General features: G+C 46.4%; 1 protein-coding gene across 1 annotated transcript in view; it reads right to left on the bottom strand.

Annotated features, from left to right (window-relative positions):
• LOC138279314 (vomeronasal type-2 receptor 26-like) overlaps positions 1-19,603 on the bottom strand; it is a 134,584-nt gene that overhangs the window by 40,734 nt on the left and 74,247 nt on the right. The window contains exons 4-5 of the mRNA XM_069219395.1: positions 12,260-12,383; positions 9,299-9,304 (exon numbers count right to left, since the gene is read on the bottom strand). Of these exons, the coding sequence (XP_069075496.1) occupies positions 9,299-9,304; positions 12,260-12,383 (130 nt within the window). The remainder of the gene's footprint in view (positions 1-9,298; positions 9,305-12,259; positions 12,384-19,603) is intronic.

The following is a 19,603-nucleotide window of genomic DNA, read 5'->3' as shown; positions in this document are numbered from 1 at the left end:
GCACTTTGCACTCACTTTTCAGGGTCTTGGGAGGGTTATTTTTCTAACTCTCACTATTTTCTAATAGTCCCAGCAACCCTCTACAAGGTCACATAGGTTTGGGGTCCATTCGTGGTTCGCATTCCACTTTTGGAGTATATGGTTTGTGTTGCCCCTATCCCTTTGTGTCCCCATTGCATCCTATTGTAACTATACATTGTTTGCACTGTTTTCTAAGACTATACTGCATATTTTTGGTATTGTGCATATATATCTTGTGTATATTTCCTATCCTCTCACTGAGGGTACACTCTGAGATACTTTGGCATATTGTCATAAAAATAAAGTACCTTTATTTTTAGTATAACTGTGTATTGTGTTTTCTTATGATATTGTGCATATGACACTAAGTGGTACTGCAGTAGCTTCACACGTCTCCTAGTTCAGCCTAAGGTGCTCTGCTAAGCTACCATTATCTATCAGCCTAAGCTGCTAGACACCCTATACACTAATAAGGGATAACTGGGCCTGGTGCAAGGTGCAAGTACCCCTAGGTACTCACTACAAGCCAGTCCAGCCTCCTACAACATCCACCCCACAAAGTGTGTGATTATCAGCATTGCATTTCCCAAGTCAAGCAATCAACACTCCTCTCACCACCTGTTCACACAATGGAGTAGGCCTCTTAGGCTCATCGTCCCATCATCCACGTTGATTTCCATGAAGTTGATCACTTCCTTCTTCTGGCAGTTGTTTAAGTTGTCAATTCATGATCTGGTTCCTTACATCATCCTCTATACTCTGATTAAAGATTACTATGTCCAACTCCATACCAACTGCTCCCGAGAGTCGCAGTCTCCTGACCAAATTGAGATAGAGTGACATGTAGCTCACAGCTGTGTTTAACAACAAGAGAAACATTGAGTCCTTTTCTATTCTGGAGTAGAATTTTGTTTGTTAGCTAAATGGACTGGTCGGGTCTTCTTTGACAAACTTGAACCAGAAAACAAAGCAGTGTGAAAACAACAGCAAACAAATTTCGCTAACTGTCAAAGGGGAAGGGAAAAAAAAAATCACCTCCAGGAAAAAAATGATCACCCATTATTATTATGGCACCAACATTATAAATCAATCACGACACAAACACAAGCAAGCATAATAATATACTTAAGCAATAAACACCCACTCTCGCTTTCTGCCATCACTAGACATGAGTCACACAAACCATCTCAGCCCTGAAACAAGTATCCCTCATGTCAATCGTTGAGGCACATAGCATTACTTTCCTGTTTCAATCAAGCATAGTGGCACATTGCTGACCCTCTTTGATTCAGGACACAAAACACACATTGGCCAGAAATTTGTAAATCAAATATCTGGGGCAGTCCTGCTAGGGGACAAAAAAGAAGGAAAGGCACAGATCGAAGACATGCATTGTCTCTCAAATCTCCTTGAAGTGATTTTGGGCAGTTTGGGGGCTTCTTCAATGCACACTGGTCCAACTCCAATCCAGCCATACATGTGCCTTACACAGTTATGGTTCATAGTCAGTTAGACTGAAAAAAACAATATAAAAGAAAAAGGTTCCCCATCTAGCTATTTTTTCTCAAAGCAGTTCATCAATAGTAGAAAGTAGAAATTCTATGCTGCCACAAGTCTAATCAGGGAAGTAGAGGTTGTCCTCAAACTCAGATGGTTCTCCCAGAAGATGGTCAGCTATCACACTACCATGACTTGAGTCTGACCAATCTCCCTCATCCAACTCCTGTTGTACTTCAGGTATGCTGTAATTTGGTGGTAAACATGCTGATTAATTTTGATCATGGTCAATCTCTTGATGTTTTGGGACAAGAGACTGGTCCTTCTCACTGTGACTACCGCACCAGCTGCACTGAACACATGCTCAGCAGACCCACTGGCAACAGGGCAAGCCTGATACTTTATTGCTAGCCTTTTCCCATACCAATACACCAATGGGTCTTGATCCAGATACATCACCGTTGGGTCATCCAGGTAGGCTTGGACCATCCTCTATTTAGTCATTGGTGCTCTACCTTGATCAAGCTCTTTGGCCTTCATCTCTGCAGTAGACTTAAGCTCTGCCTTTAGAAACCAATCAAATGCAGATTTTGGGGTTGCTGCTCCTGTTTCTGTTGTCGTTGCTGGTGTTCATTTTGGCTGCTGTGAGCCAACAACACTGTCCTCAGGCTCTATGGAAATTGTAGGCTGCACCCCAGAACTTTTGCCAGTGAGTGGGCTTCTAATTTCCAGTCAATTATTTTTCTAGGTCTCTGGCTTGCTCATCAATCCACTGCTTGTAGGTTGAAACATTCCAGTCTGAAAAAGAAATGAAAGTGGCCAGTAATTGTTTGTACCATGGGTCAAGAATTGTGGCATAGATAAAATGTTTGGATGACACAATGTCTCTTTGCAGCCTTGTATTAACAGATAAGCAAAGGATTAAGCTCTCCGTCAACTCCTGCACATCTGTTTTTTTCATCCACACCTGCGTACATTTTAGACACCTTCTTTAGCTGTTTCAGCAGCATATGCACCAACGAGATAGTTTGGCCCATGGTACAGTCCTCCTTGCTGACTTCCCATGTGAAAATTTCAAAAGGAAGCAGGATCTCTGCCGGGCATTTGACCAGGCCCCATAGGTCCATCTCAATGATAATGCCTTTCATAGTTGCATCCCATCTTTGCATGACATATTCATTGATCTGTCTGTACTGCTCAAACAGATGTTGTAACAATGTGTTGGCACCTCCTGTATGCAGACTTTAACTGGCATTCTATTATCATGGATAATCCTGAACAGCTTGCAGGCTCTGGGTTCTTTTTTGAGGAAGTCCTATACAATGATGTTTATGCAGTGTGCCAAACACAGGACCCTGAAATAGCCACCATCTGACATGGCCTTAACTACATTACTGCCATTGTCCGTGGCAACAAATCCAATGCTAAGCACTCTGGGAACAGCCATTCGGAGACCTTGTTGTTAAAGTCATTCAAGATGTTTGCAGCTGTATGGGATTTCTCCATGGTAAACACAGCTACTGTTGCATGCTTCCGAGCACCATTTAAAATTTCAGCTGCGTCAACACCTGCAGATATCATTTCTCTAACCCCCACAAAAAAGATCCAGTGTGCAGTGATGCGCATGTTATCAGTGGTGTGGCAACTGGTCCATACATTTGTTGTCAGGTGGATTGTGTGGAACTCACTCTGCTTCAAAGCTTTTCCAACCAATTCCAGCACAACGTGATGTAGCGTTGGAACAGCAACTCTGGCGAAATAGGTTGGCTGGGAACCTTCATTTTCGGGCAGATAGCCACCACAAATTCTAGAAAAACCTACTCCTTCCAAAAAAGAAAAAGAGCGGAGGAGGTCCAACGCTAACATCTTAGCCAGCTTCCCTTTGTACAAACATGCCACTGGGTGATTGCGTTCATATTGCCCCTCCTGACTAAATATGACAATAGTAGTAGCTGGTGCCACTGATGCAAGCGACTTAGAAGGTGGTAGGCTCAATGTGCGTCTCAGGGGGACAGCCACTGTATGTTCTTGTCTTGGTGTTTCAACCTGACTCTGAGACTTTCTGTGTCAGTGTGATGTTGCTGATATGGGTACCGATGACAACACAACTGCACTGCTGGGGACATGGCTCACATGTGTAACGAAAATGTTACCCTCTTTTTCATCTTCACCATCCACCATCATAGGACCAGATTCCCTGCTTTCAACACGTTCACTGACACCACTTGCAGGTGTTTGGCTGTTAAGGTGCGTCTACCAGCGGATTGTCAGGTGTTTTATCAAATGTGTTGTTTGGCCTTCGGTTCCATAGTTTCTACCAAGCTACCCTGACAAACACTTGCTCGCCAAATAGCACATATGGCAATGTTTGGCTCCTTTTCACTAACCGTAAAGAAGTCCCAAACTGGGGAGGTCACCTTTCAAACACTGGGGCCACTGCCAATGTCTGAAGAAGTGGAGATAGGTGGATGCTGTTTTGATGACATTTGCCTCTCTGCAGTGCCTTCTTCTTCTGAGATGGCTGTGGATGTAGGTCACGCCGGGGCCTTGTAAACATGGAAGCTGGTGGATGTGGTGGCATCTGTGTCACATCCATCGGAGCAGGTTTAGAAGATGGGGTCATGTTTGACTCCACTGGGGCTGGGCTAATATCCATGATCACTGCCTTGTCATCAGACTCATCATCCTCCTCGTCTTCATCCATAACTCTAAGGCTTTCAGGAACCTTTCTTTTCACTTTTTGCCTCTCCTGGCATGTCTCATACTGAGGTGGCACTCAAGTGGAGTTTTGATCATCAGAAGGGGGGTTGAAGAAGTAGATGGCAGAGATCTGAAAGACAGTGGATCTTGTGAAAGAGAGGCTTATTTGGCTTTCTCTGCATCAATCAATCAAACATTTGTAAAGCGCGCTACTCACCGGCTAAGGTCTCAAGGCGCTGACGGGATGGATGGAAGGACTGCTACTGCTCGAATAAACAGGTCTTGAGGCATTTCCTGCAGGTCAGGAGTTCCTGGGTCTGTCGTAGGTGGGCGAGGAGGGTGTTCCAGGTCTTAGCGGCGAGGTGGTAGAAGGATCCACCGGCTGTAGTTCGATGGATGCGAGGGACTGCAGCGAGGGCAAGGTTGGTGGGCGTGTGGAAGGTGAATCGCTCGTTGAGGTAGGCCGGGCCCATGTTGTGAAGAGCTTTGTGGGCATGGATGAGGAGTTTGAAAGTAATCCTCTTGGTGACAGGAAGCCAATGAAGGACTCTGAGGTGGGCTGAGATGTGGTTGCGGTGTGGGATGTTAAGGATGAGGCTTGCAGAGGCGTTCTTTATACGTTGTAGTTTCTTCTGAAGCTTGGCTGTGGTTCCTGCGTAGATCGCGTTGCCATAGTCCTGTCTGCTGCTGATGAGGGCGTGGGTGACCGTCCTTCTTATTTTGGTGGGGATCCATTTGAAGATCTTGCGAAGCATGTGGAGGGTGTTGAAGCAGGAAGATGAGACGGCGTTGACTTGCTGGGTCATGGTGAGTGATGAGTCTAGGATGAAAACTAGGTTGCGTGCGGGGGTGGTGGGTGTTGGTGCGATACCTACGGTGGCTGGCCCCCAGGAGTCATCCCATGCGGAGCGGTTGGATCCGAGGATGAGGATCTCTGTCTTGTCCGAGTTAAGTTTGAGGTGACTCTTCTCCATCCAGTTTGCGATGGCTTGCAGTCTGTCGTGGAGGTTGGTTTTGGTGGTGGTGGGGTCCTTGGTGAGTAAGAGGATCAGCTTGGTGTCTTCGGCATAGGAGATGATGTTGAGGTTGTGGGATTCAATGATATCGACAAGTGGTGCCATGTAGATGTTGAAAAGATTTGGGCTGAGAGAAGACCCTTGGGGAAGGCCAAAGATGGTTTTGGTGGCTCCCCACAGGAAGAGAGGGAGGCAGACTTTCTGAGTTCTGCCGGAGATGAAGGATGTGATCCCGTCCAGAGCCTTGTGGTGGATCCCGGTGTCGTAGAAGCGAGTGCAGTGGGTGTAGGGACAGATGGTGTCAAAAGCAGCTGAGAGGTCCAGGAGGATGAGGGCAGCAGTTTTGCCTTTGTCGAGTATGGTCCTGATGTCATCGGTGGCGGCAATGAGGGCGGTCTCGGTGCTGTGGTTCCTACAGAATTCGGGTAAGGAAGCAGGTCAGTTTGCCATTGACGATCTTCTCGATGACCTTCGCCGGGAAGGGGGTGAAGGAGAGGGGTCGGTAATTCTTGAGGTCTTCGGGGTCCACTTTGGGTTTCTTCAGCAGGGCGTGAACTTCGGCGTGCTTCCAGCTCTCCGGGAAAGTGGCGGTCTCAAAGGAGCTATTGAAGATCATACGGACTTGGGGGGCGATGATGGGGCTCACTTTGTTGAAGACATGGTGGGGGCAGGGGTCCGAGGGAGATCCGGAGTGGATGGTGCTCATGGTTTTGATGGTGTCCTCATCGTTGATGTGGGACCAGGAGAGCAAGATGTTGGTGTGGCTGGGTATGACGGGGTTGGTGGTGGCTGTGGTGGTAGTGATGGGCGAGGAGTTGAAGCTATCATGGATTTCCGTGATCTTGCGATGGAAAAAGGTGACGAGGGAGTCGCAGAGGTCTTGCGATGGAAGGGGGTCGATGGAGCATGACCTGGGGATGCTGAGTTCTTTGACGATTCTGAAGAGCTCTTTGCTGTTGTGGGTGTTGTTGTCGATGGGATCTTTGTAGAAGGATCTTTTGGTGGTCCGGATGAGCTTGCGGTGCTTGCAGATGGCTGTCTTGAGGGTTGCGTGGTTGTCTCTGTTGGTTCGTGGCACCTCGATTTTCCGCCACTCCCACTTGGAGGCCTGAAGGTCGGCGGTGAACCAGATGGCCTTGTTGCTGGTGCAGTTGTCAGAGGATTTTCTGAGCGGAGCAAGGGTGTTTGCGCAGTCGTCTAGCCAATATCTGAGGTTGAGGGTGGCTGTGTTGGGGTCAGTGGTGCTGGGTGGCGGGGCCCGTGCGAGGGAGGAGATCAGCTGGTCTTCCGAGATCTTGTTCCAGCTGCGGTGGGGGATCTGTTGTGGGCGGTGATGAGTGGCGGGTTTCTGGAAGGTGAGGTGGACGCAGCGGTGGTCGGTCCAGTGGAGTTCGGCTGAAGGTGACATGGCTGCTGGTGGAGAAGACGGGGTCAAGCGTGTGGCCGGCGGAGTGGGTAGGTGTTGTGACCAGTTGTTTGAGACCGAGATTGGCGAGGTTGTCGATCAGAGCGGTGGAGTTGCTGTTGTTGACGTTCTCGAGGTGAAAATTCAAGTCGCAGAGGAGAATGTAGTCTGTAGAGGCAAGGGCCTGGGTGCTAATTATGTCGGCGATGGAGTCACTGAACTGTGGTCGGGGGCCTGGGGGCCTGTAGGCAAGAGTTCCTCTGAGGGTGGTGCTGGCGTTGATGTGAAATTGGAAGTGTAGGTGTTCGGCGGCATTGAGTGTGTCATTGGTGTTAGTTGAGATTCTGATGGTGTTCTTGTGGACTATGGCGATTCCTCCTCTCGGTCTGTTGGTGCGGTCTCTGCGGGTAATCTTATAGCCATCGGGGATGGCTATGTCAATGTCTGGTACTGAGGTGGGATTCATCCAGGTTTCGGTAAGGAAGGTGACATCTGGGGACGATGAGGTGCGTGCTTGTGGAAGGAGCGGGTGTTGAGGAGAATGCAGCTGAGGTGGTAGTGTGTGGTTCTGGCGTGGTGCTTGGCGGCTTGGTGGCAGATGAAGCTGCAGGTCCGACAGGAGAAGGGTCCATGGGTGTGCCTCGAGGTGACTGGGACGCAGGTGGTGGAGCGGCCTGAGTTGAGGGCATGGAGTTCGTTGGCACTGTAGCGGCATCTGGTGGCGTGGGGGGTGCGTGGGCCAGGGGGTCTGGCACTGGGCGCGATCCAGGCGCGGACAGGCGCAGACAGGCTTGCCTATGGCACAAAACAAAGAGAAAATGGCACAAAACAAAGACAGATACAAAAACAAACACACTTGAGGCTCAACATCCTGATGTGCTCCTACTTTGGGAGAAACTGCTATTGCTGGCTGCGGCTGTTGTTGTCCACTGAGTGGAGTTTCCCGCAATGACTGAGTACTGCTTTGTGAAAGAGATAAGTCCAGTTCAATGTCACTGCTCGTTGGCCTTCCTGTGATTAGAGAGGCTGCCTCTGTGCCAGACCTGGGCCTAGGTCTAATTTGGAATGGGGCTGCTGATGTGGGAGTGCTGCTCCCAGCTTGCTCCCCAGAGGCTGGTGCGGCAGGCACACATTTTTGCCTAAAAAAGGTCTAGGGCGACATACCAGTGGTGGGAAGCTCCTTCTTATCACTGGACGCTTTCTTGGTAGCAGCTTTCTTTGGTGCCACATTGAAGCTGGCAGTTGGCAGTAGCACTTATCTTGACAAGCTGAAGAGATATCCTTGTGGTCGTGAGTGTGGTCATGCGTTACGCTGAGCACACGTCTCCTGTCTGGCAGTACTGTGGGTGATGTCTCTTTCCCTTCGTGCACCTAAAAGCATTGTTACAGTTACATTAGTAGTAAAAACAATATCATTTAATGGTTACTTAACTAAACTTATAAATAATTATGAAATACAATGTATCCATTCGTAAAACCACACCAACATTAACTTTCATTATCATCTACACTCATGAAGGATAAGAAACAGCAACAACTACAACATACAGAATGTAACTGTTAGCTTTATCTGCATCAAGTTGGCATGTCACACTCAGGGAAGCGCTGGTGACAAATGGAATAATAATCCTTCAACAGTGTTATGTAGTCCAACTGTACACCTATGGCAGACATGAGGCTAATGTAGAACATGGAAAAAATATATATATATACTTTATTTAAATAAAAATCTAAAACCAAGAAAAACAAATATTGAAATATTATTGTCATACTATTATAACATTAAATAAAATAACATTTGTGAAACAAATTATGAAAAAAGATTAACATGTAAAAAAATAGATTTCAATTGCTGATGTCATAGGGGAAGGGGACTACCATAAAAAATCACAGGGATTTGGGAGGCAAGGATTGGTGAAGGTGAAACAAAGCAAAAAAAGTAAATGATAAAATGTACAAAAAACTGCCCATACAGTACATTTAGTAAAAAGCATTGACCTACTAGGCCTGAATAGTAACACACAAAATTGCAGTCAGCCACATGGTCAAACAATAACCAGCAAGGAGGCATGGCCACCACAACATAGAAGAACACATGCAGGACTACTGGCTGCCTACACAAGATGGCCACCAACCACATGGTCAAACAACAAGCAGGATGAATAGAAAACAAAAACACATGTAGGTATAAGACGACATTTGACTATACAAAAGGGGTCCCTGGCCAGATGGCATGGGGAGCAAAGACAAATGGTGGCCTATGACAAACACTGGCTAGACAAAGAAGGCATTGGTACAGGAGAAAAAACAGAATTAAGTCAGTAATTCCAAAAACGAAAAGTAAAGGGGGCTACAATTTTACAACAAAAACACACATCATACAAAAGCATCACATATTATTACCCCACCATACACTGTTTGCAAAAACAAAATGTGAAATACATCCAAATAACATTTTGTTATCTTAAATCCATGGTGTTTCAGTTCCACAGACACCACAAACAGTTGTTTCATCATGCACTCATGACTAGTACTGGGTCTACAGCTGGAAGGCATATTCCATTAACAGACTAGGCCACTTAACATTAACACAGTGAATTTAATGAATATTGTACATTTACAAAACAAAACATGCTGAAAATGTAGTGAACTGTAAAACATTTTCCTTTATAGAACAAAAAACGACAAGTAAAACTATAACTAGGCCCCAAATGCAGGCCACCTACCACAATAAATTCTAGAAATTGAATAAAAGTACGAATAAATCCTGGTGCATGTCCTCTATCAAACAAACAAGTTGTACAACACCCTGTACAGTATTTTTTTTAACTTACTTGTGAAATCGATCGCGCTCACTCACACTCAGCTACGTCACAAAAGATGCGCCGGAAGTCGTTGGAGCAGATCAAACTCTGAGAGCCAAGGCCAATGGCGTTGCACTTTTTCAGACAGCCAGCTGGGCGGAAACATCGCACTACGGCGGTAGGAAAGCAGCTGGCTTGGCTGGTGCCTTTCCACAGTCATATTGGCGGTCTCAGCGGTAATCCCACGGAGATCGTAATCGGGACCAAAGGGCCTCATTAGGAGGCTGGCGGGCCGACTGCCAGCCCTGTGGAGAGGAGACCGCCATGGAGCTGGTGGTCTTCCCCCAAGTCCCATTATGACGTTTCAGTGGAAACAGTGCAGCATCATTGGCCTCAGCTGCTCATGAAGCCGAGGCCAATGACATCGCACAGAGGGGAACTCCCCCATCCTTAGAATGTGCACTGTCTGCAACACAGGGTGCTGGACAGTGGGGCCATGCACTGCCCACAACATAGTTGTGGGCAGTGCATGGCCGCCCATTGGCCCAGCCCTGGGTTTACACCAGCCTTTTAATGGTAGGGTTAATGCAAAGATGGGTATAAACTCGACTTGTGATCAGTACAGTGATGCTGAACTCAGCACGTTGTGGCTTACCACAACTCTGACCGCCGCCAGCCTGTCGGGAACTATGTTCCTGGTGGTGACAATGGTCCCCTGGATGCCCAACTGCCAGGGTTGTCATGTTACGGTCAGACTGCCTGGAGTGCGGGGGTCCGACCGCCACTGCAAGGTAAAAGGTCGCAAGACTGCCAGACTCTTAATGAGGCCCACATTCTTTTTTTTGTGTTTCATTTAGCTGTATTGTTTCTACCATTAAAAGTACTTCTGTAGTCTATTCCTATTTCAACACTTTTTTCTTGAAGTGTGTCGCGGTAAGCTGTTGCTGTTCATCGGATAAGTTAAGACCATTTTTTAAATTTTTTATAGTGTTTTGTTTACTAGTGTTCTATGTTAGACCTACTTAAAGTTTAGTAGTAATGTGTAGTTATTTATTTTATGGTATGTTATGTGTTTTGAATACCTTTAATGTCATGTTTATCTAATACATAAAACTAGTGCTTTCTGTGGGTGGGTATTGTATGTTTTTTTCCAGGTATGCAGATCAAAAGTTATGCTATAAACATGTGGGTTTTGTGTTTTTTACCAAAGAAAATGTGTTTGGTTTCTAGCAAACCAATATTTGTATTTTTTCCCTACTATTTTCTAGGTTTCCTTGAGTGTCCCTTTTTTGATTTTTTTTTTATGGTTCCTTATGTTTTTTTTGTTGCATTTTATTTGGACCTATTTCATTTTTGCAATTTTGGGGCTTTTTTGGATTATTCTTTTCTCTATCTGTTCGATTATATTTTGACAACATGAGTATGGAGTAAAATGTACAGCTACCAAATAGTACATTTTATTTAGGTAATTATCCCTAGATTGGAAATCTTACATTTTCTTATGTACGTGCATTTGCTTTAGTTGCAAAGCATTATTTTACATTTCTATGTGTTGCATTTACTTGGTGCGATTTGATTGTATTTTTAAATCTGTGCTTAGTGTGAGTAATTTTAGCATTTCTGAGTAATTAATATACATTATTTTTATCTGTCAGTCTTTATTTCTAATTTACAAAAATGTTGTTTTGACTGATGAATATGTTGAGGTTTATTGGATAGTGTGTAGGTAGCTTAGGTTTTTGCAATTGATTCTAAGACATTTTAGAACAGTGCTAGATATATCAATGCGAGTGGAGGGGACGTTTGGTTTCCGCCCACTGACCTAGCAGGAAACTCTTAATAACTCCAGCAGGGAGGTCATAGCTTGGCATTGGCCACCCTGTTCGGAGTTTGGTAGACTGAGTTTCCATCTGCCAAACTCAAAAATGGACTGTAAGTGTTAGCATTGGCCAGAAAATGTGGAATAGCATTGTGTGATGGATTGGATGGTTGAACAAGGAAGTGTTCCCTTGTCATTGACATTGTTATGTGGTATTAAAGGATCATCTTTAATGAGCAGGTGGATGGAATGCCATGAGGAATAGCCAGTATTAGGAGGCCAGTATTAGGTGTGTTGTAAGAGCTGTAGTTGTTGCATATAGTGTCTATTCTGAATATGAAGAAGTTGATAATGCTGGTTATGTTCTTAATTGAGTTTGGGATGGTGAAAATCAGGGAGGGATTGCACAGTGTTTGAATTAGAGAAATAGAGAAACTGGAATTAACAAAGAGCCAGTCTAATTTGTCTAGATGGGAAAACGACTGGTAATGGCAGGAATGCTGGGTAGAAGGTGAATGCTGAAGCGGTTCTGTTAATGAAGGATAAATTACCAGCTAGGTGTGAAACAAAGTGCACAGGAAAGGACCAATTGAGATAGGAGAAGACATACATTACCCATGCAACAAAAAGGGAATAACAAATGTTGACACAAGAGCTAGCAATATAACATCCTACTAAGTCAGTTTCCAAAGAATTGTAAAAACTAATGGCCTGATTATGATCTTAGTGGACAGGTTTACTCCACCACAAATGTGATGGATATCCCGTCCGTCGTATTATGATCCCATTATATTCTATGGAGATTGTAAAATGGCGGACAAAATATCTGTCACATTTGTGATGCAGTAACCCCATCCACCGAGATCGTAATCAGACCCTCAGTTTGTAAATGCATGTGTTCCTTCCACTGTATCAGTATATTTGAGATCATCTGCTCGTACGTGTTCTTTTGTACAACGGGTTGCTGGTCTGTAGGAACTATAAAGTATTCTCTCACCAGTCCTGTTTGAAAACTCCCCTTCGGCACATGGCACACAGTCAAAGCAGCAGGTGGGCCTCCCTTCTATTGGTGCTTTTCGGTACCCAGGGGGACAGCTCTCACTGCAAACAGAGTGAGGGATCTATGAAGAAAGAGGTAAAAGAGGACTTAGATTAGATGTAAAGTCTGAGATGAGGGATGTGAGTCTCCAACACACAAGATAGCAGGGTGGAAAACACTTCAGTCTATACACAAGGGACACTGCAAATCTCACATTATGAACAAGGTTGTTGTAAGGCTATTTTAGTAGCAGTACGTGTGCACGTTATTTTAGAGTTAGGCCACAGACTGTGCACTTTCGCCTAACATATTTCATTTTATTTCATTTTGTTATTTTAGTACCAGTCACACTTTGTGGTGATGTTTGTAGGAGGCTGGACTGGCTTGTAGTGAGGACCAAGGGGTACTTGCACCTTGCACCAGGCCCAGTTATCCCTTATTAGTGTATAGGGTGTCTAGCAGCTTAGGCTGATAGATAATGGTAGCTTAGCAGAGCAGCTTAGGCTGAACTAGGAGACGTGTGAAGCTACTACAGTACCACTTAGTGTCATATGCACAATATCATAAGAAAACACAATACACAGTTATACTAAAAATAAAGGTACCTTATTTTTATGAAAATATGCCAAAGTATCTTAGAGTGTACCCTCAGTGAGAGGATAGGAAATATACACAAGATATATGTACACAATACCAAAAATATGCAGTATAGTCTTAGAAAACAGTGCAAACAATGTATAGTTACAATAGGATGCAATGGGGAAACATAGGGATAGGGGCAACACAAACCATATACTCCAAAAGTGGAATGCGAACCACGAATGGACCCCAAACCTATGTGACCTTGTAGAGGGTCGCTGGGAATATTAGAAAATAGTGAGAGTTAGAAAAATAACCCTCCCCAAGACCCTGAAAAGTGAGTGCAAAGTGCACTAAAGTTCCCCTAAGGACAAAGAAGTTGTGTTAGAGGAATAATGCAGGAAAGACACAAACCAACAATTCAACAACGCTGGATTTCCAATCTGGGGTACATGTGGAACAAGGGGACCAAGTCCAAAAGCCACAAGCAAGTCGGAGATGGGCAGATGCCCAGGAAATGCCAGCTGCGGGTGCAAAGAAGCTTCTACTGGACAGAAGAAGCTGCGGTTTCTGCAGGAACGCAAAGGGCTAGAGACTTCCCCTTAAGAGGACGGATCCCGCTCGCCTTGTAGAGTCGTTCAGAAGTGTTTTCCCGCCGAAAGAACGCCAAAAAGCCTTGCTAGCTGCAAATCATGCGGTTAGCGTTTTTGGATGCTGCTGTGGCCCAGGAGGGACCAGGAGGTCGCAAATTAGACCAGGAGAGAGAGGGGACGTCGAGCAAGACAAGAAGCCCTCTCAGCAGCAGGTAGCACCTGCAGAAGTGCCAGAAACAGACACTATGAGGATGTGTGAAATGGTGCTCACCCTAAGTTACACAAAGGAGTCCCACGTCGCCGGAGACCAACTTAGAAAGTAGTGCAATGCAGGTTAGAGTGCCGTGGACCCAGGCTTGGCTGTGCACAAAGGATTTCTGCCGGAAGTGCACAGGGGCCGGAGTAGCTGCAAAAGTCGCGGTTCCCAGCAATGCAGTCTAGCGAGGTGAGGCAAGGACTTACCTCCACCAAACTTGGACTGAAGAGTCACTGGACTGTGGGGGCCACTTGGACAGAGTTGCTGGATTCAAGGGACCTCGCTCGTCGTGCTGAGAGGAGACCCAAGGGACCGGTAATGCAGCTTTTTGGTGCCTGCGGTTGCAGTGGGAAGATTCCGTTGACCCACGGCACATTTCTTCGGAGCTTCTAGTGCAGAGAGGAGGCAGACTACCCCCACAGCATGCACCACCAGGAAAACAGTCGAGAAGGCGGCAGGATCAGCGTTACAGAGTTGCAGTAGTCGTCTTTGCTACTATGTTGCAGGTTTGCAGGCTTCCAGCGCGGTCAGCAGTCGATTCCTTGGCAGAAGGTGAAGAGAGAGATGCAGAGGAACTCGGATGAGCTCTTGCATTCGTTATCTAAAGTTTCCCCAGAGACAGAGACCCTAAATAGCCAGAAAAGAGGGTTTGGCTACTTAGGAGAGAGGATAGGCTACTAACACCTGAAGGAGCCTATCAGAAGGAGTCTCTGACGTCACCTGGTGGCACTGGCCACTCAGAGCAGTCCAGTGTGCCAGCAGCACCTCTGTTTCCAAGACGGCAGAGGTCTGGAGCACACTGGAGGAGCTCTGGACACCTCCCAGGGGAGGTGCAGGTCAGGGGAGTGGTCACTCCCCTTTCCTTTGTCCAGTTTCGCGCCAGAGCAGGGCTAAGGGGTCCCCTGAACCGGTGTAGACTGGCTTATGCAGAATTGGGCACATCTGTGCCCAAGAAAGCATTTCCAGAGGCTGGGGGAGGCTACTCCTCCCCTGCCTTTACACCATTTTCCAAAGGGAGAGGGTGTAACACCCTCTCTCAGAGGAAGTCCTTTGTTCTGCCATCCTGGGCCAGGCCTGGCTGGACCCCAGGAGGGCAGATGCCTGTCTGAGGGGTTGGCAGCAGCAGCAGCTGCAGTAAAACCCCAGGAAGGGCAGTTTGGCAGTACCAGGGTCTGTGCTACAGACCACTGGGATCATGTTATTGTGCCAACTATGCCAGGATGGTATAGAGGGGGAATTCCATGATCATAGACATGTTACATGGCCATATTCGGAGTTACCATTGTGAAGCTACATATAGGTAGTGACCTATATGTAGTGCACGCGTGTAATGGTGTCCCCGCACTCACAAAGTCAGGGGAATTGGCCCTGAACAATGTGGGGGCACCTTGGCTAGTGCCAGGGTGCCCTCACACTAAGTAACTTTGCACCTAACCTTTACTAGGTAAAGGTTAGACATATAGGTGACTTATAAGTTACTTAAGTGCAGTGTAAAATGGCTGTGAAATAACGTGGACGTTATTTAAATCAGGCTGCAGTGGCAGGCCTGTGTAAGAATTGTCAGAGCTCCCTATGGGTGGCAAAAGAAATGCTGCAGCCCATAGGGATCTCCTGGAACCCCAATAACCTGGGTACCTCAGTACCATATACTAGGGAATTATAAGGGTGTTCCAGTAAGCCAATGTAAATTGGTAAAAATAGTCACTAGCCTGTTAGTGACAATTTGGAAAGAAATGAGAGAGCATAACCACTGAGGTTCTGATTAGCAGAGCCTCAGTGAGACAGTTAATCACTACACAGGTAACACATTCAGGCACACTTATGAGCACTGGGGCCCTGGTGAACAGGGTCCCAGTGACGCATACAACTAAAACAATATATATACAGTGAAAAATGGGGGTAACATGCCAGGCAAGATGGTACTTTCCTACACCCCCCCCCCCCCCCCCCCCCCAAACGAAGGACAATAAGACTAGCCATGACCTGATGAGTCTTCATTGTCTAAGTGGAAAAATCTGGAGAGTCCATCTGCATTGGAGTGGCTACTCCCAGGTCTATGTTCCACTGTATAGTCCATTCCCTGTAGGGATATGGACCACCTCAACAATTTAGGATTTTCACCTTTCTTTTGTTTTAGCCAAAGTAGAGGTTTGTGGTCTGTCTGAACAATGAAGTGAGTGCCAAACAGGTATGGCCTCAACTTCTTCAGTGCCCAGACCACTGCAAAGGCCTCCCTCTCAATGGCAGACCAACGCTTTTCTCTAGGGGTCAACCTCCTACTAATAAAAGCAACAGGTTGATCCTGGCCCTCAGAATTAAGTTGTGATAGGACTGCCCCTACTCCTAATTCAGATGCATCAGTTTGGACATAGAATTTTTTAGAGTAACAAGGGCTTTTCAGGACAGGTGCAGAGCACATGGCCTGCTTCAGCTCCTCAAAAGCTTTTTGACAGTTTGCTGTCCATAATACCTTTTTAGGCATCTTTTTGGAAGTGAGGTTATTAAGAGGGGCTGCAATGGAGCCATAGTTCTTAATGAACCTCCTGTAATACCCAGTGAGGCCTAGGAAGCCTCTCACCTGAGTCTGAGTGGTAGGGGGAACCCAATCAATAATTGTTTGGATTTTCCCCTGAAGTGGTGCAATCTGTTCCCCACCAACAAGGTGTCCCAGATAAACCACCTTCCCCTGCCCTATCTGGCACTTTGAAGCCTTGATAGTGAGGCCTGCCTTTTGCAGGGCCTCCAAAACTTTCCATAGGTGGACCGGGTGATCATCCCAGCTGGAGCTAAAGACAGCTATATCGTCCAAATATGCTGCACTGAAAGCTTCCAGCCCTTGCAGGACTGTGTTCACCAACCTCTGAAAAGTGGCAGGTGCATTTTTCAAACCAAAAGGCATTACAGGAAACTGGTAATGTCCTCCAATGGTTGAAAATGCTGTTTTAGGTTTAGCATCTTCTGACAATTTGATCTGCCAATACCCTGCAGTCAAGTCAAAAGTGCTTAGATACTTGGCAGATGCCAGTGTATCTATGAGCTCATCTGCCCTGGGTATAGGTTGAGCATCAGTTTTGGTTACCAAGTTGAGACCTCTATAGTCTACACAAAACCGTATTTTCTTCTTTCCATCTTTGGAATGGGGTTTTGGTACAAGTACCACAGGAGAAGCCCATGGACTGTCAGAGTGCTCAACCACTCCTAGTTCTAACATTTTCTGGACCTCTTGCTTTATGCAGTCCCTGACATGGTCAGGCTGCCTATAGATCTTACTTTTGATAGGCAAGCTGTCTCCAGTATCTATAGTGTGCTCACACCAAGACGTGGTACCTGGCACAGTAGAGAAGAGTTCAGAGAATTGATCTAGAAGGTTTATGCAATTGTCTTTCTGCTCAGCAGTAAGACAATCAGCCAAAACTACACCTTCCACCAGAGCATCTTGTTCTGTGGAAGAGAAGAGATCAGGCAGAGGATCACTGTCTTCTTCCTGTCCCTCATCTGTTGCCATGAGCAGGGTGAGATCAGCCCTGTCATAGTAGGGTTTCAGGCGGTTTACATGGAGTACCCTAAGGGGACTCCTTGCAGTGCCTAAGTCAACTAAATAGGTGACTTCTCCCTTTTTCTCAACAATTGTGTGGGGTCCACTCCATTTATCTTGGAGTGCTCTTGGGGCCACAGGCTCCAAGACCCACACTTTCTGCCCTGGTTGGTACTGAACCAAAACAGCCTTCTGATCATGCCATTGCTTCTGGAGCTCTTGGCTGGCCTGAAGGTTTTTACTGGCCTTTTTCATGTACTCAGCCATTCTTGATCTGAGGCCAAGTACATAATCCACAATATCCTGCTTATGAGCTTTTAAAGGTTGTTCCCAACCCTCCTTTACAAGTGTGAGTGGACCCATAACAGGGTGTCCAAAAAGAAGTTCAAAGGGGCTGAAGCCCACTCCTTTCTGGGGTACCTCCCTGTAGGCAAAAAGGAGGCATGGTAGAAGGATATCCCATCTCCTGCGGAGTTTTTCAGGGAGACCCATAATCATGCCTTTGAGAGTTTTATTAAATCTCCTCACCAGTCCATTTGTTTGAGGATGATAGGGTGTTGTAAACTTGTACGTTACACCACACTCCTTCCACATGGCCTTTAAGTATGCAGACATGAAATTGCTTCCCCTGTCTGATACCACTTCCTTTGGGAAGCCCACCCTGGAAAATATTCCCAGGAGGGCCTTTGCCACTGCAGGTGCTGTAGTGGTCCTTAAAGGAATAGCTTCAGGATATCTTGTGGCATGGTCCACTATCACCAAGATAAACCTATTGCCTGAAGCAGTAGGAGGGTCAAGGGGGCCAACTATGTCAACCCCTACCCTTTCAAAGGGAACCCCAACCACAGGCAGTGGGATAAGGGGTGCCTTTGGGGTGCCACCTGTCGTGCCACTGGCTTGACAGGTTTCACAGGGCTTACAAAATTCCTTTGTGTCCTCAGACATCCTAGGCCAATGAAACAAGGGAACAAGTCTGTCCCAAGTTTTCATTTGTCCCAGGTGTCCAGCTAGGGGAATGTCGTGGGCTAGAGTTAGGAGGAACTTTCTGTACTCCTGAGGAATCACTAATCTCCTGGCAGCTCCAGGTTTAGGATCCCTATGCTCAGTGTACAAGAGGTTGTCCTCCCAGTAAACTCTGTGAGAGTCACTGACATCCCCATTAGCTTGTTTGACAGCTTGCTGTCTGAGACCCTCTAATGTGGGACAGGTTTGCTGTGCCACACTCAGCTCCTCTCTGGCAGGCCCCCCTTCACCCAAAAGCTCAGCAGTGTCTGCTTCCTGCTCCTCTGGTGTAGGTTCTGCACAGGGAGGGAATTCTTCTTCCTCAGAAGTTGAATCCACTGTAGAGGGAGGGATAGTAGGAAGTGGTTTGCTTCTACTAGCCCTAGCTTTAGGGAGCACTTGGTCCATTGTTCCAGGATCCAAGCTTCCCTGTCCTTTTTGCTTTTTGGCCTGAGCCCTTGTCAAAGCAAAAATATGCCCTGGGATGCCCAGCTCCACATCTGACCAAGCTGATGTCTCCAAATCATTTCCTAGTAGACAGTCTACAGGTAAATCTGTGGCTACCACAACTTTCTTTGGACCAGTAACCCCCCCCCCAGTTGAGATTAACAACAGCCATGGGGTGGCTAAGTGTGTTGTTGTGAGCATCGGTTACTTGGTACTGGTGACCAAGTAGGTGTTGTTCAGGGTGGACCAGTTTCACTATGACCATAGACACACTGGCACCAGTGTCCCTGTAGGCCTGAACCTCAACACCATTTATTAGGGGTAGCTGCTTGTACTTATCCATATTAAGGGGACAAGCAACCAAGGTGGCTAAATCAATAGCCCCCTCAGAGACTAACACAGCCTCTGTGGCCTCCCTAACAAGGCCAACCCCAACTAAGTTACCAATAGTGAGCCCAGCTACTCCCTTGGATTGGCTATTAGTAGGTTTGCTCCCACCACCACTGCTATTAGTAGGGACACTAGGGGTAGCAGTAGGGGTTGTAGTGGTAGGAGCATTGGTGCTTTTCTTTGGACAACTGGGATCTGTTGTCCAATGGCTTTTTATTTTACATAAATAGCACCATGGTTTCTTTTCCTTGTTCTGATTAAAAGAGGATTTGGGCCCACCACCCCCACCAGAGTGTTTTTGTGGGCCTGATGAAGACTCATTTTTAGATTTGTCCCCACCCTTGTCAGAAGACTTACCATCCTTCTTTTTGTTGCCATCGTTGTCACCCCCTGTATGAACCTTTCTGTTCACCCTTGTTCTGACCCATTTGTCTGCCTTCTTTCCCAATTCTTGGGGAGAGGTCAGATCAGAGTCCACCAAGTACTGGTGCAACAAATCA

Source organism: Pleurodeles waltl, chromosome 2_2, assembly GCF_031143425.1.
Source record: "Pleurodeles waltl isolate 20211129_DDA chromosome 2_2, aPleWal1.hap1.20221129, whole genome shotgun sequence".
In the NCBI taxonomy this organism is placed as follows: Eukaryota; Metazoa; Chordata; class Amphibia; order Caudata; family Salamandridae; genus Pleurodeles; species Pleurodeles waltl.
This window is presented reverse-complemented; position numbering and strand designations above follow the sequence as displayed.